This window comes from Trichosurus vulpecula, chromosome 3, assembly GCF_011100635.1.
Source record: "Trichosurus vulpecula isolate mTriVul1 chromosome 3, mTriVul1.pri, whole genome shotgun sequence".
NCBI classification, from domain to species: Eukaryota; Metazoa; Chordata; class Mammalia; order Diprotodontia; family Phalangeridae; genus Trichosurus; species Trichosurus vulpecula.
In genome coordinates, this window is record NC_050575.1 from 33,657,157 (window position 1) to 33,680,669 (window position 23,513).

The window sequence follows — 23,513 nt, forward strand, 5'->3', positions numbered from 1 at the left end:
CAACAAAGTGTATCTCAAACATTTGAGAACGTCAGTCAAAGAAATGGAGTATAATATAATATCGAAACCCGGAACGACCTTGAGCTGGTAGATCACTCAGTGTTGGAAAGATGTTCCAATATCTATCTCTGTTAGACTGTTTCCCTCAAAAATTTAAGGATTATATACGTCCTTAAATGTGTGTATATACATATGTAGGTATCTGGACATGGTCAAAGTTAGATTTTGTTCTGTTCATCTATACATGTTTATAGCAGCTTTTGTTTTTCTGGCTTTTTTCAACGGGAGATGGGGGAGGAAGTAGAAAGGATAGAATGTGGACTGGAAAGTAAAATAAAATTGAATCTCAAAAAAGAAAAATTACGAAAGACAATTAAAGAGAGATTCCTAATTTGGAGGTTTCTGGGCCCTGAAAGACAAATACTGATGGACCCTACTAGTAAATCTTGTATAGAAGAGTATTGGTAATCCTAGTACGTTTCACTAAAGTTATATAAAAATCCTATAAAAAAATTAAAATACCTTGCAGTACCCCTGTGAATTCACTGTGGTGCCTTAGGGGGCCGTGACTCTGCAAGATCTTTTTGGATTCCAACTCTGCCATCTTCTGGGCTAGATGTCCCTTCCACTTTGTCCTCTGAAAGTTTGATTAGTATGCCATTTATAATTTTATCCAAGGCAGTGATTCAAATGTTAAACTGCATAGTATGTTGGAGATCTTCTTCCATATCAACACTGATATTTGAATTATGAATACTCTAGGAGTCTGTCATCCTATCAGTTCCGAATGTGCCTGGGCTACTGCTTAGGTTAGTCTGTCAACAAGCATTGATTAACATTTATAATGTGTCCTTATCTTTCCATGAGAATACATGAAAAACATAAACCACATCTATAGCATCCCCTCCTTTCCATTCTCCAAATGGAAAGGAGATTGGTCTGAGATGATGAGATCATCTTGGCTCGTTGTGATCACTAATTGGTCTTCTTTCTTTCTTTTTGGAGTCAATCAGGGTTAAGTGACTTTTTTAGGGTCACACAGCTAGTAAGTGTCTGAGGCCAGATTTGAAGTCAGGTCCTCCTGACTCCAGGGCCAGTGTTCCATCCCCTGTGCCACCTAGCTGTGATTCATTTTCTAGTTGTTCACTAATCATTTCTTTCATAACACACTTAAGAATTTTGCCAAGAATCGAAGTCAAGCTCGTTAGGCTTTAATTTTGACAACTGAAAGTCAAAACATTTGCTTTTCTCCAATCCTTCAGCACTTCTCCCATTTTCCACAGCCTTTCAGAGATCCCTGACAGGCAATCACACCTGCCAGTAAAATGAATCTGTCAAGGTGTTCTGTTACAGACTCTTATTTATCTTGACTATCAAACTCCCTTATTAGTCATTTTTTGCTCTGTCCTTTCCAACTCAAAGATCATTCTCTTTGGGAAGAATGGAGAGAGGAAGCAGAAATATAAGAAGAACTGAGTAGCTCTGTTTCAGTCCACTCTCAGTTCCCATCATTATGTCCACCCAAGCAATGGTCCTATTCCTTTTTCTGGTTCTCCTCTTTTCATCACGTAACTTTAAAAAATCTTTGCCCTTAGCTTTTCAAAAAAAAAAGATTTGCCATGTGGTCTTAAAAATTCATTTTTTTACATCATCCAATTTATTCTCCCTCCAATCAATTAATCAAGAAACATTTGTTATTAAGCACATCCTATGTGCCAAGCACTATGCAAAGCACTGAATGTTTTTTTCTAACAGTACTAATTCCATTTTTAATTTCTTGCTTCATTTGTTCCAAGTACTTTGTAATATTTGTAGCAAATGCATTTTCCCTGTGCAACTTTACTTGTACTTGTTACACAGTTATCCCTTTCACATCACACGGCTTGGTGCCCCCTCTATCTAGAAAATCCTCATGCAATTTTTTGGCTTTCCCTTCATATCAAAAAAGAAGTCTGAATTATTATGGTATTAAAAGATAAAGTACGCTGATATTATACAATACTGTACATATATTTTATGCATTTTTGAGTTTCTAAACTTTTTGTGTTGTCTGCTGGCTTTTGTGTATCATCTGGGGCTTCCGCACAACTCCCCCCAAATTCCCATTTCTTATACTGACTTGTGATATATCAAAATTACACTGGGGAGAGCCGTGATGTGGAAGGGATAATTGTAGTAATTTTCTTCTCCTGGGTTTACTTTGGGCTTTTCTTGATCCATAACATCTCTTCATTGTGTCTGGTATCTCTCTAGATTTACTCATATCTCCAGTCTCAAATCCTGATTTTATGCCTGGGCTGGGTTCTACCCCTTCCTATTCTTTTAGTAGGGTGTTGTTTAGGCCTGTTTGGTCCTGAACTCAATTTTCTGAGCACATGACACTGGCCTCCATCCTTCCTGCTGCGTCTGCACTCACAGCACTGGCATATTTCAGAGTCTCTAGTCAAGGTCTTGCAATAGGCCATTCCCTGGCTGCTGTGGGCTTCCAGCCTCTCTGGGAAATCCTGGTTAATGTATGGCTGTCGCCTTCTATTCCCCTTGGTTCTCCCCATACCAGGGCATTGCTGAGGGTTTTTCAGGCTGTTCACTTGAGCTTAAGTGTGCGCTTCCTTGGCAGGATCCTTCTTCCACTGCCCATGGCTTCTGGCTGTATTTTGTATAATCTTGTAATTTCTTCACCATTATTCAACATGGCACCCTTTTGAGAACACTGATAGAGAATATGGGAGAGAGATGTGCTCCTCTATAATATTTCATATTGCCACCTTAACCAGAAATGCTTTCCCCACTTTTGAAGGTCGGAGTTATCATTATAGCAAGTTAAGAAATTAACAGATGTACACATAACTGAAGTGCCCCATTATTATGGCATGATTCCTCTGCTGGAACTGTTTTCCATTCTCATCTTGTTCCTTTTTCTATCCAGGTTGTCCGTCCAATAACAATTTTGCCTCTGTTTATATTCACACAAATGAAGTGCTCCTTTCCTTCTGGTTTCTGGATTGGCTCACATAAACATATCTTCTTAATATATGCTACTCTGGTGCCAACTCCCTTAACCTGTCCTGTTCCTTTTCAATACATTATACCCATGCAGAGATATATCCTAGGGTCAATCCCACCAAGGCTTAGTGATACCTACGTGGTTACATTTGCCTCTCTGTATTAGTATCTTTCACTATATTTACTATCTATACTTTGCTCACAACAAAACAGGGGCTAATATGTCTGTACGCATTTATCTTGACCCAGGCTTTATTCTTGAGTTTGGTCTTGTATGATTTTCAGGATAGCTCTGGCATTTTCTATGGTGCTCAGTTTGTCAAACATAGACAATTTTCTCCCTCTCCTTTACTTTTTAATTTAAAGTTCTTTTTATATTAGAAGAACTACAATTGGTGTCATTGCACAAAAGAACCAAAGCAATGAAATGGTACATCTTTCAAATATTACACTAAGTGGCCCTGGGCTATCTGTGCTAGTATTTGATCTCCCTCCTAGACTGTAAACTCACTGAAGACTGAGAATATCTAAATATTATCTAAATACTGCATCTCTTCCTCCCCACCCTGGCACTACCTAGCACCTTCCCTGCATAAAGGGAGTGACTAATACGTACCTTGTACCTCCTGGGCTTATTCCTTCATATATAAAACAAGGGAGTTTGAATAGATAATTGCTTCCAGAATGTAATTCTGTGGTCCCTCATGAATGTGAGGTACTAAAGGATTTATGCCATAAAGCCAGAGAGAATGAGAAAGTCCAGAGACCTTGGAGAGAATTTCCCATTATTTGATGGCTAAGTGGCTTCATCTTGCTATTAAGCCTCAAAGAGCAGTCTCCACCCCAGCACTTAACTGCTGGAATCCAAGTAGAATGACTTGATGTCCAACTCGAAGAGCTTATTCCCGGACTTAGGCCATGAGGCATTATAATCCAATCTAATGCCCGAGCTCTAAGTAGAGGAAATGGGCCTTTTAAACTCATTTGTTGACTAGGGCATGAAATTAATGGTCTCTGCCTGTTCATACAATGACCCGCATCCCAGAACTCCCAGACTGTGAGCACCAGGAAAAGTCTCCCTCTCACACCCAGTCTTTCCTCCCATTTTGCACTTCTATTTTGACTCAGAGAGTGGTTATTGTTTCTACCTATGAGGGGAAAGATGGAGATACGCTAGCAACCTGGAATCGAGACTGGGATTGTTCTCTTAGATCGTCCAGAAGATTTAACTCGCGTCTCTCAACACACACAGTACAAAACAACTCAACGGTGATGGCTTACGCTTTCCCCACCCCCTGAATCCCAGACAAAAAGAGGTTTCATTTCACAACTTAATTCAGTTGCTCTTTCTGGCAAACCCATTACAGTACAGAAAGCAATGAATATGGAGTCAGATAACCCATGTTTGGATCCTGGCTCATCTCCTTAACCACATGTGTGGCCCTGGGGAAGTCACTTAATGAGGTTTTCTCATCTTTAAAATGATTGGGGTTAGACTAAATCAGGGTTCTTCTTAATCATTTTGTCAAGCGCCTCTTTGGAAGTGGGATGAAGTCTCTGGATACACTCAGAATGATATTTTTAAATATATAAGATAAAATACACAGGATTACAAAGAAAAATAAGTAGTCCATCAGTCAATGAGCATTTTAAGTGTCTACTATGTGCATATTAAAAAAAAAAGTTCTGTTATCAAAGGAAATCATAGTCTAATCGGGAGCCAACTTGTAGATAACTACACAAGCAACACATACACACACACACACACACACACACACACAATAAATTAGGGTAGTCTCAGAGGACTAGGAAAGGCTTTCTGAAGAAGGTAGGATGTTAGATGAGGCTTGAAGGAAGCCAAGGAGCCAGGAGGGGAGGGAGAAAAGGAACCGTAAAGGAGGCCACTGTCACTGGATCACAGAGCATATGGAGGGATGTAAAGCATAAGAAAACTAGAAAGACAAGAAGAGGATAGATTATAAAGGGCTTTAAAAGGCAGGCAGGATTTATATTTGATTCTGGAGGTAACAGAGAGACACTGGAGCTTACTGAATAGGGAGGTGATGTGTATCTTAGGAAGATCTATTTGAGAGCCAAACAAAAGACAGATTGGCGTGAGGTCAGACTTGAGGCAAGCAGATCAACCAGAAAGCTACTAGAATTGTCCCTGTGTTAGATAATGAGGGCCTATACCAGGGCAGTTTCAGAATCCCAGACGAGATGATGTCCGAGGTTCCTTCCTGTTCTAAATCCTACAATTCTAACACCTAGCACAGTTCTTGGCACACAGCCTGCACTTAACGAATGCCTGCTGATTAGTTCCCTAAAGGAATTGTCACCAACATTAAAAAGCACGGCTAAATTAGAGGACCAACAAGGGTTTGTCCTCAAAGCTGGTAAGAAGCAGGGCATACCCATGCACAGAAATATTTATAGCAGCTCTTTTTGTGGTAGAAAAGAATTGGAAATTGAGGGGATGCCCATCCATTGGGGAACGGCTGAACAAGTTGCATTATATGAATGTAATGGAATACCATTGTGCTATAAGAAATTATGAGTAAATGGAAAGATTTACACGAACTGATGCTGAGTGAAGTGAGCAGAACCAGGAGGACATTATATATAGTGACAGCAACACTGTGCGATGACCAACTTTGACGGACTTGGCTCTTCTCAACAAAACAAGGACCTAAGACAATTCCAAAAGACTCATGATGGAAAATGCCATTCACATCCAGAGAAAGAACTATGGAGTCTGAATGCAGATCGAAACAGACTACTTGCTCTTTTTTTTTGATTGGTTTCTTCTTTCTCGTGGTTTTCTCCTTTGGTTTTAACTCTTTAAAACATGACTAGGTCCCTGCCCAAGCACCACTTAATGGCTATTTTTTGGGCCCTCCTGGCTCAGAGTGAATGTAAATAGTTAACTGTTTCTCTTTTGGCCAGCAGCCCTGAGGGTCTTCCTCTCTCAGATTGATATTTTTATTAAAGAGGTCATCCCTTGACTCTCAAAGAGGCTTATATTCATTGAATGGATATAACCTCACTCAATGTGAGAACATGAAAAGACCTTAGCCTAAAAGAGACAGGGTCTCCCACTGCCTCCTGGGCCACCTCCAGTCATTCTGATGAATATCTGGCCACTGGACCCAGATGGCTCTAGAGGAGAAAGTGAGGCTGGTGACCTTGCACAACCCTCCCTCACTCAAATCAAAGTCAACTGCAAGTCATGTCATCATCTCCCTAATGTCATGGTCCCTTTCGAGAATGAAGGACAAACACGATAACATGACTGATGTGGAAATATGTTTAATATGAATGTACACATATATCTTACATCAGATTTCACACTGTCTCAGGGAGAGGAGGCAGAGGGGTGGGGAGAAAATGTAGAACTCAAAATCTCATAGAAGCGTATGTTGAAAACTAAAGACAAATAAATAAAATTAAAAATATGAAACCAACCAAAAAGAAGTAGGGTATAATGTAAACCAGGGGTGGGGAACCTGTGGCCTTGAGGCCACATGTGGTCTTCTAGATTCTTAAGTGCAGCCTTTTGACTGAATCCAAATTAATGATTCACTCATTAAAAGGAGCCTCAGCAAGTCATCTAATCTCAATAAGAAAAGGAAACTGTGGCACAGTGGGGGGAAATGCTGGATTCTTTGCCACAAGTCTCTCCTCATTCCAATCCTTCTTCTACTTGGCTATCAAATAGATCTTCCTAAAACACATATCACTTCCCTATTCAGTGAGCTTCAGTAGCTCTCCAGAATCAGATATAAATTCCTGTCTAGTTTTTAAAGTCCATCATAACCTAACTCCTTTTCTTTCAAGTTTTTTTTTTAAATATTTTACATCCCTCCTTACTCTCTGTGATCCCGTGACACTGGCCTGCAGGCTGTTCCTTCTCTCCATCTCCTGGCTGGAATCTGGAGACCTACATTTTAGTTCTGGTTCTGACATTTGCTAATCATCTTCAACAAGGCACCTCTCTATGAAGCTTCAGTTTCTCTTTCTATACAATAGGAATAATACCTGTATTGACGTCAAAGGGTTGTGAAGAGAGACTTTCTAAACATTAAAGTACTGTAATGTGAACAATAAAACACACAACCTCTTCAGAGAAATCTCCTGACACTAAACAGTGCTGTGGGATTTCAACTACCACAGAGACAGGTGGACATCTATTTGGCATGGGCAAGATCCTCCAATTCAAAAGTTTTCATTCCCAACACAGGACACGTCTTGACATTTCTTTCTTCCTAACATTTCTCCTATATGTCCTCTTGAATCCATACTCACAGCTCCCACCTACTTTATCCCCTCATCACCTCTCACCTGAAGCCAGTGCAATAGCCTCCTGAGTCTCTCTGCTTCAAGTCTCTCTCCATTCTAATCCAAACTCTACACAGCTGCCAAAGTGAATTCCTAAAGCATAGGGTTGACCACATCACGTGCCCTCCTCCATTCATTAAATATTAATTAAATTAAATCTCTCATTAATCTTCTAGAATCAAGTATAAATTTTGCCTTGACATTTACAATTTTCTACCCAATCGCTTCTCAATTTTTCAATTTTCTTTCACGTTGCTTCCCTCCATGTATCTGATGGTCCAGCCATACTGGCTTACTTATAAACCACGCTCCTTCTTCCATGTTTGTGCATTACACTGGCTGTCTCCCATGCCAAGAATGCTCTCCTTCATCGCCTCCCCCATCCCAACCTTTTGAAAACCAACTCCATTGTTTTCCTTCAAGATGAAGCTCAGATCCCACATTTCTCAGGAGGCTTTTCCCAGTCTCTGCAGCTGCTAGTGTCTTCCACTTCTTCTACTACCCATGTTTATATTATCTCTTCTGTTAGGATGTAAACTACTCGGGGGCAAGGACTCTTTCTGCTTTTGCTTTGTATCTCTAGCTCTCAGCACAATGCCAAGTACGTAATGATTTAATAAATGCTTGTTGACGGATACACGTGAATCTCTCAACGCACCATCAAGCATTGAGGTACGTATGTGTGTCAGGACCCTGGGCAAGTCAATAGAGAATTCATAAATAAGTCTGACTTCCAGAAACACTCCTTTTTGCTCAAGCTAGCAGGAAGGGTTTAGGAAAATCTTAGTGGTTAATGTGGAGAGATTTTTGAGAGTATAAAAGGAAACACAAATGAAGAGAAACAGTAGGTGTGAAGTCAGAGAACTTGGGTTTAAATCCCAGCAATATGACACTTACTATGAGATTATGGGTTAATCACTACACATCTCTGGACCTTAGTTTGTCCATCCACGAAACAGGAATCCTATTATTTGTATTACGTAACTCACAGTGTCTTTATGAGGAAGACCTCAAAGCACTGATAACCATAGGTCCCATTAAAAATGAGGAGCTGTGCCATCACTGGCGGCAGAGCCAATATTGGGGGAAAATTCTTCCTTTTACACGTTCTCCAGGAGTGAGGCCAAATGACCAGCACGTAGACCAAGTACAAAAAACACGTAGCCAGGAATTCCACAAGATTACTGGCTTTAGAAAGTCCTGGAAAGGACCTCAGAAATCATCTCATCCAATCCCTTCAACCAATCCACAAACATTTATTAAGCACCTACTATGTCAAACACTTGCTAGACCCTAGGACCATACGGTTACAAGATTTAGACCGGAAAAGATCTTAGAGGTCATCTAGTCCAGCCCCTTCATTTGAAGAAGAGGAACCAGGGCTCAGAAATGTAAAGGGCCATGCCAAGCTCAAACAGGTTCATGTGAATCCCTGGTTCTCTGCTTCCACTTTCCACCCTATCACACAGCCCCTCTTAGCTTAAAGATGAAAAAGCAGGCCTCGACAGGGAGCAAGTAGCAGATCTTGGATTCTAACCCAGGTCCTCCGACCCTAAGAAAATGCTCCTTCCCCACCCCATGTTTTTAGTAAAAATTCTCACTGGAGGAAGGCCCATGAGTGACCATTTCTCCTTTGCAAACATCTGAATGGGTACAGCCTTTATCTGCAGAGGCAGTAAAACTCCGTAAAGGGATTACACTTAAATTTCACAATGAGGACATTCCAAAAAAAAAAAAAAGACCTTAAATATGACTAATTTCCTCATCACCTTTGAATTCTTGGACACTTCTGTCTCCCTTTGCCTAGTCACTGGCTCCAGCAACCAGGCTCAATGAGTTCAATTGTTGAATCAAGCAGAAGACATCATTAAGAACATCCTCCCACCAAGAAAAAGAGAGAGGAAAAGGGCCCCAGCACACACTTACCGGCACTCCCCAGGCACGCTGCATCCCCCATGGAGTAAATTACATCCTTGTTTACATACAGCTGTGAACACAGAGACACAGGGTTGAAGCAGCAGATATCAGAGGCCCTCGGCAATGCCAGCCCCACGCCTGTCAGAGCCATCGGCTGGCAACCCCGGGCTACGTTCCTAACTTCCAAACATAATCACGTCAGAGAAAATCAGAGCTGGATGGGACCAAGCCAGAGTCTGTTACCAAGCCATCTATACTTCGCCTACTAGCAGATAGTTTGTTCCCAGTTTCACAGCATGATAGAGTACTAGGACTAAAAAGAACCTTAGAGAACACTGAGTTCAGACCTTTCATTTTCAAAAGAGGGAAAATGATGGCCAGAGAGGGTGCCTGCTGACAAAATAGTGTTCGTAAAGAGGGCAGGACCCAGATTTCCTGGCAATACCCTTCTTCCCTCCCCTCCCCTGGTAACCTCCACCCCGCCACATCCCTCAATCCAGGCTCTTTTCATTATACCAAGCTAGACTTCATGAAATACCACAGGCAGGGCCAAGTCCAATGTTTCATCTCAACTGGAGTGATGGAAGAGACATGTGGGAACTTAACTGTGGAACAAGATACCAGCCAGGATGGCAGATCTAGTAACCTAGAACTAGGAACTTCTGGCCAAATATGTGTGGCTACCTGAGAATCAAAGTTGCTAATATTAGGAACTATCATTAACCAGAAAAGACAAGTAAGTTCGAACTGGTTTAAAATCTGTCTCCAAAGATACCTGCTGCAAAAGGACAGTACCAAAGTCAAAATTATGGAGTTTTAGCAAGAGCTGGACTTTGCATAGCACCTTAAATTTGCAAATATGCTATTTCTTTTGAGTCAAAAGGTTCTTGGATGCATTAATGGAGTTCCATTGACCAGAATGATGGAGCTGAGGACAGCTGAGCCTTTTGCCTTGGTCAAACCCCATCTAGAGCAATCTGCTCAGGCCCGGACGTCACACTTAGGAAGGAGCTATAGCAGGAGTCCAAAGGCACATAAGCAGAATGGTAAAAAGGCTGGAGATAATTCCACAGGTTGAACTGGTTAAAGGAACTGGGGATATTTAGGCTAGCTAAGACTTTGGGGAAACATGACAGGTGTGTGTAAGTATTTGAAGGGCTATGACAAAGGTAAAGGATTATGACTTGGTATCTCCTTTTCCCTACAGGACAAAAACTAGGGCCAGTAGGAAGAAGGTACGGAGAGGTTTCAGACAAAGGAATTTAAACATCTCTAACAACAAGTTATCTTTTCATCATCAAATTTTTCCATAGCATTTTGTTTGGATGCCTCCTTTCACTCAGTCACAGTCTATCCTATAGACTTTAAATTCCTTTATTAGAGGAACCACACAAAAATGATGACACATTTTATACAGCACTCACTTGGGCAAAGTACTTTATACATTCACTCACTGGCACTCCAAAATAACCCTATGAAGTGCACAAGACAGGCATTATCATACGCATTTTATAGATGAAAAAAACTGAGGCACAGAGAGGTGAAATGACTTGTTTGTGGTCATGCAACTGATAAATAGCGGAAGTAGGAATTTGAATCCAGGTCTGTTTGACCCCAACCCCAACATTTTATGCACTATGCTAGACTGCTTCTGTATGGCTGTTCAACATTGTGTCTCTCAGCTCTGTGACATGCACACTGCAGACATTTGCTGAATTGCATTAACTGTGAGAACTTTGAAAAAATGGAATGGACTGCCTCATAAGGCAGTGAATTCCCCATTACTAGGGGTTTTTCAAGTAGAGGGTGTATATGAGCACCTTCTGGGGATACTGTGGAAAAGATTCCTACCTGGGTTTGGGTTTGACTAGAGAGTCCTTTACAGGAAATTCTGGTGAGTTGACCAATGGAGCTCTTGAAGGGACCATCACTCAAAGAGCTTCCAGTTTTCCCCAGAACTAGAAGGGCCCTTCCTTTCTCCCAGGGAGCCAGAGTGACCCTTCTACATACAAAAGGCCACGTGGATGACCAGCGGCTCCTACTCAACAAGAGTCATTGAATTACAGACTCTTATACCCATCAAAGACCTATGAAGACTCTGGTCTAATCTCCCTTCTTCCCACAGCCTCCCTAACAGAAGGTTAATCAAGCATAGCCAATGATGGGGAATTTATTACCTTTCAAAACAGCTCAATTACATGAAAGTTGTAATTATTAGGAAATTCATCTTCATACTAAGCCAAAATCGATACCTCTGTAATTTACTATTTCCTCCAAGTTCAGTCTCCTTGGACCAGATAGAAGGAGTTGAAACTCCATTTAACAGGAAAGCCCTTTAAATACTTGAGACAGCAAGCATGCCTACTCTCACCTTATCTTGTATGATAGAGAACACAGTACAATGGGGAAAGCACTAAATTTGGAGTAAAAAAGACCAGTGAAGCTTTGGACGAGAGAATTCTAAGGTCCTTTCCAGCCCTAAAGCCTGTGACTCATGAGCTAGCTCCCTCACAGGGCTGTTTTGAAAACAGAGGAAAAAAAGGTTAAAGTCCTTTGTAAGTGTAAAGTTCTGGGTGTATGTGCGTGGTTCTCACTGTAGCTTCCAATTCCCCCAACCTTCCTGTCATCCTCCTCAGGACATACTTCATTTTACATATTGTGATTCTCCTAAAATGTGGTACCCAGACCTAAACATAACACTCCAGATGAGATCTGAGGCAGAAAACAACCCAAAGTGGATATTATTATTATCAGGAGAGTCCCCATGTTCTTCCTGTTCCTTTGTCCCCCACTTGAACACGCTGGTTGCTGTTACCTTGTTTACACTCAGGACCCATCCAGCCTTCCATGCAGGCCTTGTTACCATACTGGTCACAGGTGTAGTGGCCCACAAAATCATCCCGCGGCCTGCAGAACTTGTTACAGGTGCTGCTGTAGTAGTTCTCATCACACTGCACGCGGATCTTCACCTCCAGGTGGGCCACGTGGCCACTAAAATGTAAGCTCTTCCAGCGGTCCTCAGGGTTGATCATGCCTGCGTGTGACATTCTTTCGATCAGAAGCCCATCTGCCGGACACGGAGAGGGGGGAAGGGGACAGAAAAGGAAGGAGAAAGGCAGAACCGATCATCTTGAGGAACAGACATGAGACATCCCTTCACAAATCCAATTCTCCTCTCCTTTCCAATGGGATCATAAACTCAACAATTTATATGTAAACATGTCAACTCCTCCAATAAAATGTAAATTCTTTGAGGCAATGATAGCTAATGCTTATGTAGAGCTTTAAGGTTTGCAAACCTCTTTACAAATATCTCATTTTATTTTCACAGCAACTGCGAGGAAGTGCCATTTTACAGGTGAGGAAATTGAAGAAGATAGAGGTTACGTGCCTTACCCATGGTCGCATCACTAGTAAATAAGGCTAGATTTTAACTCAAATCTTCCTGACTCCAGATCCGGAGCTCCATCCACTGTACCACTTTGCTGCCTCAAGAATATTATGTGCTGAATAAATGCTTATCGAGTGAACAAACCTCTATCAAGCGTCTACATCTAGAACCCTGTGATTGATGATGGGAGAAATACAAAGTGAGAGAGGACACAGACCCTGCTCTCACAGAGCTCACAATCTACAAGAGAGATAAGACACGGACACGAATAGCCATAATAAATATAGAGTAGCACATGGCCAGTCCTCAACCAGAGTATATAAAAAGTGCATTAGAGAAGGGCCAAAGTTCAACATCGAGCTAGGGTAAGAACGGCCATTACTGAAGGAAGATTAGAGTGGTCTTCCCGGAAGAGGTTGCACAGAAGTGGGGCTTTAAAGAAAGAACAATTCAACAGACAGAGGCCGGAAAATAACTGGAGATGAGTGAGCATGCGCATGGTGTGTTCAAACGGTCCAGCATGACTGACCTACAGAGTGCAGGGAAACGAGCAAAATGAGGTAAGAAAGGTGGGGTGATATGAGAGCTTGTGGAGGGTCATGAATGCCAGGCAAAGGACGGAACTTTTCATAGCATGCTATCAGGGATCACCAAAGATTTATACTGGATTGTACATAAAAATTATTCTGGTAGAAATATGAAGGGCAGATTGGAGTGGGAGAGAAAGCATGAAGACTTTTTAGTTTACCTCCTTTTAGAAAGCTATAAAGCCTGGTGCCTAAGTGGAGGCTTCCTCCGGAGGTCCAGCGTTTACTGCACCAGAGGAAGGCTTTGTTGTCTAGTGTTTGGCAACAGGCGGGGCAGGAAACCAGGCTGAGGGCAACCCAGAGGAAATATTATGGAACTGAACTAGAGTCAGGAGGAAGTGGCTTTTTCCCCCCAAAGAAGAGTGGAATCCTACTATGCCCACACTGTCAAACTCACCCGCTTCTCTCCAGTTTCTTCTTGCTAAATTTTTACTTGTCTTGTTTTCCCATCACTTTCATTTCCCAAGATATCCTTCCTCCCTGTCCTATCCAGAAAGCTGTCCCCCATATAACAAAGAGTGAAAAAGAAAAGGGGAGGGGGACAAGGCAAAGTAAAGTGAACCATTCCCTCAACTGAGTTTCATAGCTTAACCATCCCACACAACAGTCACACCTCTGTAATGAGAGAGAGAGAAATGTTATCCCTTTTTTGGAGCCAAACATGATCACTATAATTACACAGCATTTAGTTTTGTTTTTGGCACTCTTTCCATTTGAGTTGTAGTCACTGTATATATTGATTTCCTGTTTCTGTTTTCACTTGGTATCAATTCATATACATTTTCTCATGTTCTGTGTTCAACATACTGCTTTGCTTATGATTCCACTACATTCCCATGCCACAACTGGATTTGCCATTCCTAAACCAATGACTATCTTCATTTCCACTTCTCTGCTATTATAAAAAATGCCACCTTAAATATTTAGTCCCTTTATTAGCGTAGTAATTCCAAACTGCATTCCAGAATGGATGAACCTATTTACAGACCCACCAACACTGTACCAGTGTACTTGTCTTTCCTCAGCCCCTCCAACATTGAGTATTCCCATCTTTTGATAGCTTTGTAAATTTACTAGGTATAAAGTTTTAATTTTCAGAATTGTTTTGTTTGCATTTCTCTTACTTAGCGATTTGGAGCAATTCTTCATATGATGGTTTCTAGTTTGCATTCTTGTATTCTTCTTTTGAAGTTTGCATCCTTTGACTACTTATCAACTGGTAAATATAACTCTTGATTCCTTCCACTGTCAAAACCTAATTTATTCAGAGCCAATTTGAGACCAGACACAAGAAGATGAGAAAAGAGAAAAAAAAAACATTCTTTTGGGAGGAACAATAGATAATTGTGAATGTGTGTAAGCGCATGTACATTTGTGACAGCTTGCCCCAAAACTCTGAAAAGTTATCAGAATCAATCTCTGCACATGTATTTGACCTTCTGCCCAATATAGAGATTTGAGAAAAGAAGGTAAGTTCTCACTATTTTAGTAACCCAGAGCCAAGCATAGGACCCTGAACGTGGTTAACTGTTCAATAAATGTTTGTTTTAGCTGGATCAATGAAAAAACAATACCAGTTAACGATCTGGATGTTTTCTAAACAGATTTACCTGACCGACTGGTTGGCTTTTCACTTACTAGAACCCTGGGGGTGCATGTATGTATGTGAGCGAGAGAGACAGAGAGCAAGAGAGAAAGAGAGAGAGAGAGTGTGTGTGTGTGTGTGTGCCCATGCGTATTTATGTAGTTCCAAGCATTTCCTATCCTAGATAGATTTACTTTCCTTTTCCTTCTTCTTACCCCCTGCATTATGCAATTTCATTGTTGTTGGGAATGCTCAGTATAGATTATAAATTTAATTAACTTGGAATTCTCATTTACCCAACCTATTATATTAGGCCCACTTGTACCTGAGCAAAAATCAATCTTTATGCCATGACCAGAAAATAGAAAAAAAAATCACCACCATACGCCCAATTCAGTATGCATCATGAGTTAAATGTTCATGGGACTTTGAGCTGGACAGAATTTTAGAGAATATCTAATCTAATAACCTCATTTTTCAGGTGAGGAGGAGGTGGCCAAGACGTATTAAATGATTTACCCAAAATGACAAAGGTAGGAAATACCAGAGCTGGAAATCCTTCAAGGGACACAAGAGAAGGCTTGGTGTTGGGTTTCTTCCACCAGTCAGTGATTCTCTTATGTAGACATACTCTAGGGTTTCCCTAAATTTTTTTTTTAATGCTATGAACAAATTATTTATTGTTTATCAAACATAGAAAGAGCATTTTTAAAACAGATGTTTGGAAATGTTTACATCATTATGTGATTTCGTTATCAAACATGATATAAATGTGTCACCTACAAAAACTTTCTTGTCTGCATGCTTTTTAAATTTTTTTGACTTTGTGTTCCCTTTATTTATTTTCTATTTTTTTTTGTTTGGGGGTAATTTTTTATTTTACACTTAAATACAAAATGAGAAAAGAAAAAAAAAACTTTTTCCAAGTTTTTTCATATTCCCAGCCTGCTACCTCTGCAGGGTATGAGGAATTCCATGAATTTATTCCCTTTGGATAGAGGTAAGAAAATCTTTAATTTAATCTAAATATACTTCTTTCTAGTTTTAAAGGAGAAACACCTTCATAGATATGGGTTCTAGAAATGACAGTTATTTCCTTTCTTTGGGCCTCAGTTTCCTCATCTGTAATAGAGCAGCATTCTAATACAACAACTAGCTTATTTGAAACCCAAGGGCAACAGAATCCTCTCTAACGTTTACTCGTTCCCTTCTCCTTGGCTTATTTTTGATGAAAAGTTCTCAAGTCAGTCATAATTAACTCCATAGCTCTAATTAGGAAAATTCCTAACATTTAAGCAGATGTTGGGTTCTCTGACCAACCTGACATTTGTATCTATCTCTAGTTAACTCCTTGTCTCTTGGCAGTTGGGATAAAATTAGGTTTACTAGAAATCTTTGGGCAATAAAACAGCAGATTACAGTAGATAGGCAGGCATGGAGGAGTAGGGGTGGGGCAGAAAAGTTGGGTAAAGAGCTGACCTAGGATGCCCATAGAGCCAGTGACTTCCTTTTCTCCCCAAAGGTGTGCCGCAATGCCATGCTTGCTTCCATCCCTTCAAATTCAGATCCTTATAATCTCTTGTTGCTGAAATAGCTTCTTCCTTTTACACAAATTGCTTAAGGCAGGACCCAATCTTTTACACAATGGCTTTGATCGGTTCCAGGAGGTGAATTAGTCATGTTCACACTCAGTTCTGATTTTTTAATTCAGTCAAAAGGTGTTCTCACCTAAAGTTATTTCTTCTAGTGGAGCAGAATAATCAATAGAGCCCCACTCTTGCAGTGATATAAGCAAGTTGTGTTACTATCCACTAACAGGCTAGGTGATCTCTGGGAAGTTTCTTGTCTTCCATTTCTTCTGTAAAATGAGGCTGGAAATTGAGAAATCCTGGTTCTAGTCCCAGCTCCACTACTCACTTGACATTCAACCCTGAACAATTCATACGATCTCAGTTTAGATTAAATGACTTTCTGAAGTTCCTTTTAATTCAAAGAATGTGTCTAGCCCTTGGGGTGTAAAAGGCAAGACAAATTGGATCCCTTCTATGTCATAGCCATGAAGTCACAGGCTCTGATTAAGACTTTCTAAATAAGAGGCTCACTTTCAGGTCATGTTCTTATAGAAAGAATCCAATACTAAATACTCCAATATTCCAATAGCAATGAAATCCAGACCCCTTCCCTCCCAACCCCAAACCAACAGAAGAGGGCTACGAAATGTCATCACCAAAGGCTTGCTTGGGCAAATGATGTATGTACTTTCTCTCCTCTCCCTCAACCTGAAAGGTCTCCATATAATAAATCCAATCCAAACATTTAGTCCGTGCCTACCATGTCTTGTGAATCATGGAATCTCAAGAATCTGCTCCTGCCCACACCTGAGCAGGAATCCTCTCTAGTAAAACAGTCATCTAGCCTCCACTTAAGCCACCTTTCCAGGCGGGAGGCAGCTCTTCTAAGAAATGCTTCTTTATTTCAAACAAAAATACATCTTTCTGTAACTTCCAAGCACTGCTCTTCCACTAACTGGTCTGCTTAAATATCTCCAATAACTAGTTTACCATCTATTGAAAATCATTCACCCTTTGCTTTAACATTAGGAGTCTGGAAAGCCCACTGAGAATCTTCACTCCTGAATCATCAGGAGACAAGTGTGTTTATAAATCTAACATATTTAACAGACAACAATACAACCTTCAGACCAGCCAGCCCCCTAATACCTATGGAAAAACTACCAAAAATAGTTCAATCTGAGCTGCATATGAAAATTTCAAGTTCCTACATCCAGTTAATACTAGCTCTATATAAATGTATTTACCTGCATTCTCCCTGGGGTCTCCAAGTAACCATATAATTGTGTTTCCTATTATAGATGTTGGAAGACTGATTGTGGTCTTCAGAGGTATGGACCCATTTTTGAAAATATTTATCTTTGAAATAGGTAAATTATTTATTTATAATTCTCTAAGAATGTGTCATCATTTTTGTCTCTATGGTTCCTGTTCCTCTGTAGCTCTCATTGGCTGATTTTTCTGAAATATGAAGATCTTGAATCTTGTGATAGTGGGGTAGGGTGGTGACATACTAAATAATATATCCTTTATTACTCATTCCTATTTCTGTGTGTTCAACTTGAGAAGAAAGTAACCCTCCATTTAGTTTATATTTCAAATTGTCAAGTCGATCTGTGTGCGTACATATGTAATATATCAAAAGATGTGTATCATTTGTTAATTCCCAGGAAAATGTATTTTAAATTTTTCATTGGTTTAATTTAATTTTAATTAATGTAATTTCTTTCATTTTATTTTCTCATCTGTAAGACAAATGGGTTTGACCTATCATCCTGCGACCTTTAACACTGCATTGATGCCCTTCCAGCTCTGGTGTTCTCCAACTTTCTGATCCCTGCTATACGTGACCTTGTTTTTAGTTAGGAAGGACCGATTTTCTCAGTAAATAAACTGATTTTCTGACCATGCACTAATGGCTGTTTCAGGCCATCCATTCAGTAAATTATCTAAATGAGAGGTGTTCATACCTTGGATTTTGTAATACTGTACTTTCACAAGACAACATGGCAAAGCAGACTATGGTAGAATACTGGACTAAGTCTTAGTTCAAATCCTACCTCAGATGGGGATAATAACATGTCTGTAGTAATTACATCATAAGACTGCTATGAGGCTGAAATCAGATAATGCATATAAAATGCTCAGCAAACTTAAAAACACTATATATGCTGGGGTGGAAGGCAAGGACAGAGCTGTACTTTTATGAGTATATGGAATCCCCAATGAGGAAACTCCCTCTACTAAAATAGACCAGCAACTGTTCTGTAGTTTATAATTCTAGAAAGTTTCCTAAAGAACTGACAGGTTAAGTGATTTGCCTAGTTACAAAACCAGTCTATCAGAGCCCAAGCTTGAACCCCAGTCTTTGTGACACTGAGGTCCACTTTCTGTCCTACTCTCCTCCATATACTCTCTGATCCAGTGACACTGGTCTCCTAGCTGTTTCGTAAACAAGATACCCCATTCCATCTCTCCAGGCATTTTCTCTAGCAGTCCACCATGCCTGTAATGCCATTCCTCTTCCACTCCCCTTACTATGCTCCCTGGCTTCCTTCAAGTTCCAGCTAAAATCTCATCTTAATTAGGAAGCCTTTTCCAACCTCGCTGAATTCTGTTGCCTTCCCTCTGTTAATTATTTCTTATTTATCTGGCATATAGTTTGTTTGTACATATTAGTTTCAGCTCACATTTATACAGCACTTTAAAAGTTTGCATTTTCTTCCCAACAACCTTGTGGGGTAGGTAGTAAAAGTATTATTACTCCAGGTTTACAGATGATAAAACTGAGTCACAGAGAGTTTATGTGATTTCCCCAAGGTCAGACAGCTAGTAAATTTTGGAACCTAGGTCTTTTAACTCAAAACCCATTGCACTGTTGTTTCCATTTGCGGCATTCCCTCCACAGCTACCCCAAACTCATGCTCACAGGCTGGGTCTCTGTGAGAGCCAAGTGCCCTGAATTCATGAATCTATATGACTAAAACAACAGCTCAGGAGCCCCTTTAATAGTTAACCAACAGACAATCAGTTCAAAGCAAAAACATCTTCTGATATGGCATAATAAGAACAGTAGCTATAAAGCATTGCTGCCATAAAACTGGGATACTCCTCCACCAACACACATAGGAAGAGTTGGCATACACATAGAGTACCCTAGTGAAGAGGCATGCAGATAGGAAATACATGTGGTCAAGGCAACCTACATCTCCAGGACTACTGGACCCCAAAGTCCTTTCTCTGTGTGTGGACCCTTGGACTCAGCATTTCTAACTCAGGTGGACTCTCCATAGCTCACTTTCCAACTGCCAGAGCAAGTTAGCTGTCTCTTCTTTCATACTTGGCTCTTCTCTGCTGCCAGAGGGTCTATTCGTCAGTCACCTCAGCTTTCCTTCAGCTGGTTCTCTGTTGGGTGCAGTAACTCCTACTGATGGAGCAGCTTCACTACAAAGCACTGTGGTCAAATGGGGTGGGGGTGGGGGAGTAGGATGGGCAGAGGAGAGAACAATCTTGCCTTGCCCTACACCTCTACCAGGGGGCAGTGGATAGCAATGGGTGATTGTCTTCTCAAAAGCTGGACTCTTCCTTTGTAACTCTTTGATGCCAGGTTTATCTCCTCAAAGCTGCTTCCTGCTTCAACTTCCTGCTACCACTGAAGATTGTGTCTAGATTTTTAAAGGACCATTAGGGTCCAGGATGTTGGCACTATGCCTTATAATTCCATCAAGTCTGCCTAAGGAACTCAGTCAAACCTCTAAAAGGGGTAATAAAAACTGTCCTCTAATTCCATTAGGTTTCAGTGAAGGACTTCTCCATGTTACGGTCAAGATTTTAATAGCACTGCAACCTGCCCCCTTACATTCTGTGATTTTATCAGTTTATTCTATGATAGGAATTTAACTGATCAGGGGTGTCCTGAATAATCCCCTACTACGTTCTCCTTACCTCAGTTAAACATTTGCTATGCCCAGCAAATCAGTGGGGGTACTTTCAGCAGATATGTTTATAGTCCCAATTCTGGATAGTTCTCTATTAACTTGGGGAAGTTGAAGCACTATCTTTTCAAGCGCCTCCCCTAGTGTCTCATAACACAGTTTCTGTTAAGCCCATGTGGCACAGTTATCAAGCAAATGAAAATTAACAGTCTTCTATGACTCCATGAGGACCCAGGCCTGTCATAGATGATGGGCCTGGAGATTATACTCACCTCCTCCCCATCCCCCAAATACACAGTTATCCAATTCGACCAATGGCAGTTATCGTCTATATTGTTGTTTACAAGGTATTCCCTTAACTTGAAAAAAATCAAGCAAAGGCAAAAAGAAAACTTTGCCCCCACTCCCCAAAAAGGTGGTTCCAAACAGAGCTCTCAAAACCAATAGGAAAACTAAGGTCGGTTGGAAGTCATCCCCTAAGGCCCTAGGCAACCTCAAGCTCACCCAAGTGATTTTCTCATTGATTGTGTTACTTCACATAGATATTTTCATAGATGTGCCCCAGGTGAAGAACTATATTTCTTGGAACTGGTGAGAAATCAAACTGTTTTCTGTGAAAGTTCCTTTTGGTCTCTGTGCCAACAGTAGGGCACCTTAACCCTCTCCAGTTACATACTGTGATTTTATCAGGCAGGCTGGTGGAAGTTAAATAATCATGGGTCTCTTTATCAACTTCCCTCACAACACTCTATACCATACTTCCAAAGAATAATTTAACCATAGGAACCTCTTCAGCCCTTGTGTCCCCCAACCATAACCTTGGTCTGCACAAGACACAGCCCTCAACAACTTCATGGCCTATAGCCTTTGACTCAGTAGGTAATCCACTTCCCATCTATCTTGGGAAAGAGAGAGCCAGAATAACCTCTTACTCCATTACTCACCGAAGACCAAACTCACCCCTAATCCTTTCCCAAATCCTAGTTCCAGGGCCCAATCCCAGTCCTGTCTCCCCACTCACAACCCCCGACTTCCCACAAATCACCCTATCGAGAGAATCTCCTACTGCAGATATACTCACCATGTTGAGTGCCGTTATCCCAATCCCACGCCTCCACTATCAGGGTGAATGATCGCTAAAAACAAAGAGAGAGAACTTGTTAAATGATGACCCCAAAGATTGACAGACCTTTAATTCCTACTCCATTCTGCCCACATGCTACGGGCAGGGACTTCGCCTGGGGAACATGGAAGTTCCATGTGATATATGAAAAGTGCCCTGGATTTGGATTCGATCACTTGCTGTGACTCGAGAATCACAGGTCTTCCATGGGATGTGACCTAGCACAAATCATTCTCTCTCTGGGCCTTAGTTTCTGTCTCTGTAAAATGGGAATACTTCTTTTATCTTTCAAGATTTTTGTGAAGAAAGTTCTTTTGAAATCTTACTGAATCACCTCCTACTTCCATAATTATTATTTGGCATAATTACTATTATGAAAATGAGTTCTCATTATTCTGAGAGCTCATAATCTAGGAAGAGAAAAGGACAATTATAATATAAGGCAGAATGTGAGAAAAGACATGAAATAATGCTCCATGATCACTTGTAGCCATTGGAAGGAATAATCAAGGAGGTCTTCATAGAGAAGATGGCTTTTGAGATACACTCTCGAAGACGATTAGGACTTTGACATATGGGGAATGGAGCAATGATAGGTAGAGGAAAGAGTACAAACAAGGGTATGAAACCAGAAAGAAACAGGATGGATGCAGGGGTGACAAGCCATCCAGTTTGGCTGAGCCAGAATATAATAGGAGATGAGGTCAGTGATGCAGGGCAAGACTGTGGAGGGCATCAAGTGCCAGGATCCCCTGGAGAGAGGAGAGCCAGCGAAGATTTGTAAGTAGAGGACTGACATGGTCTTCCATAGCTCAAAGTCTTACAAAATGCTTTCCTCACAAGAGTTCTGGTATTACTATCCCCATGTTACAGCCTTTGCCCTGTCTGGTATTGATTCCGTCTTCACCTCCACCTGACAGAATATCTCTTCTTTTAAAGTGCAGCTCAAGTACCACCTTTTATGAGAAATCATTCTTGATCTCCTCAATTGCTACTGCCCTCCCTCTCAAACTACCTTGTATTTACTCTCACTTGTACACGTAGAAAGAAAAGAAAAGGCTCACCTCTTCATGTGAGACAGGGATGAAGGAGGAGATAGTGGCAAACAGCATCCGAAAGATATGAGATGAAGAGGGGAAAGTCTTGGCAAATGGCTTAATTTCTTTTTCAGTGAAAAGCAAAGTCCTCAGTGGAAGGGGGAGGGATTTGAGGGGGGAAGAAAAGGTAAGGAAAAAAATCACTTCAGTGGGTGGGATAGTGAGTCCATTAGAGAGCTAGAAAAGGCTTTTGGCCATCGTGACTTGGTTTCCTGGTCACAAAGAGTATAAAAAAGACATAGAGCTGGGTCCTTCAGACTTGACATTTCCGCATGAAAAGAGAAGGTAAATATGGGGCATCTACCCAAGCTTAGTGCTAGAGTATCTTTTTTGAATATCCTTTCGATGCTATGGCTAGGTAAACCTTAAACAACCTACAAGTGTTTCATTTTATTCCGGCATCGAACCTGGACAGATCCCAGCCTGAGTCACGCCCACTCCTGACATCTGGCAGTCAGGAACTGGGGTAAGATGGCCTTGTGGTTCCTATTGTGACTGATGCGTGATACAAATATGTAGTGTCACACCTTTGTAGGGGTGATCAAATGGCTACATACAGAACCCTGTGGAAATGGCCCTTCAGGTGAAGTGTATGGAGAATTCTCTCAATGGAAGAGAGCAAGGCCCCAGTGATGCAGTGTTTGGCCAGTGGACACTATGTAAAGCTGCCAGGGTGGGTAGAGAAAGCATCAGGTGTGGCTGACCATCCTGAAGAAGTTAAATTGCCAGGATCTCCTGAACATAAATTTACCCAGCATATTCAGAGACTAGAATGTGTTCTCAGCATTTAAGGACTGCATAACAAAGGCTGAGGGAGAGCTAATGAGACTGGTAACAGAGCAAAGGAAGGGAGCTCTGTTGATGACGCCGTGGGCCAACAGGCCAAAGACAGGGACTGCCTTCGGCAGGAAACACAGGCTCCAACTCCAAGGTTTCCCTGCACTGAACTGATCTCAGAGGCAGAAG

At 41.1% G+C, this 23,513-nt stretch overlaps 1 protein-coding gene across 1 annotated transcript in view; it reads right to left on the bottom strand.

Annotated features, from left to right (window-relative positions):
- The window catches only part of JAG2 (jagged canonical Notch ligand 2), a 77,572-nt gene extending 56,115 nt beyond the window's left edge, over positions 1-21,457 (bottom strand). The window contains exons 1-3 of the mRNA XM_036752610.1: positions 21,409-21,457; positions 12,074-12,325; positions 9,268-9,328 (exon numbers count right to left, since the gene is read on the bottom strand). Coding sequence (XP_036608505.1) covers positions 9,268-9,328; positions 12,074-12,305 — 293 coding nt within the window. The 5' untranslated portion in view covers positions 12,306-12,325; positions 21,409-21,457. The remainder of the gene's footprint in view (positions 1-9,267; positions 9,329-12,073; positions 12,326-21,408) is intronic.
- Positions 21,458-23,513: the final 2,056 nt, after the last annotated feature.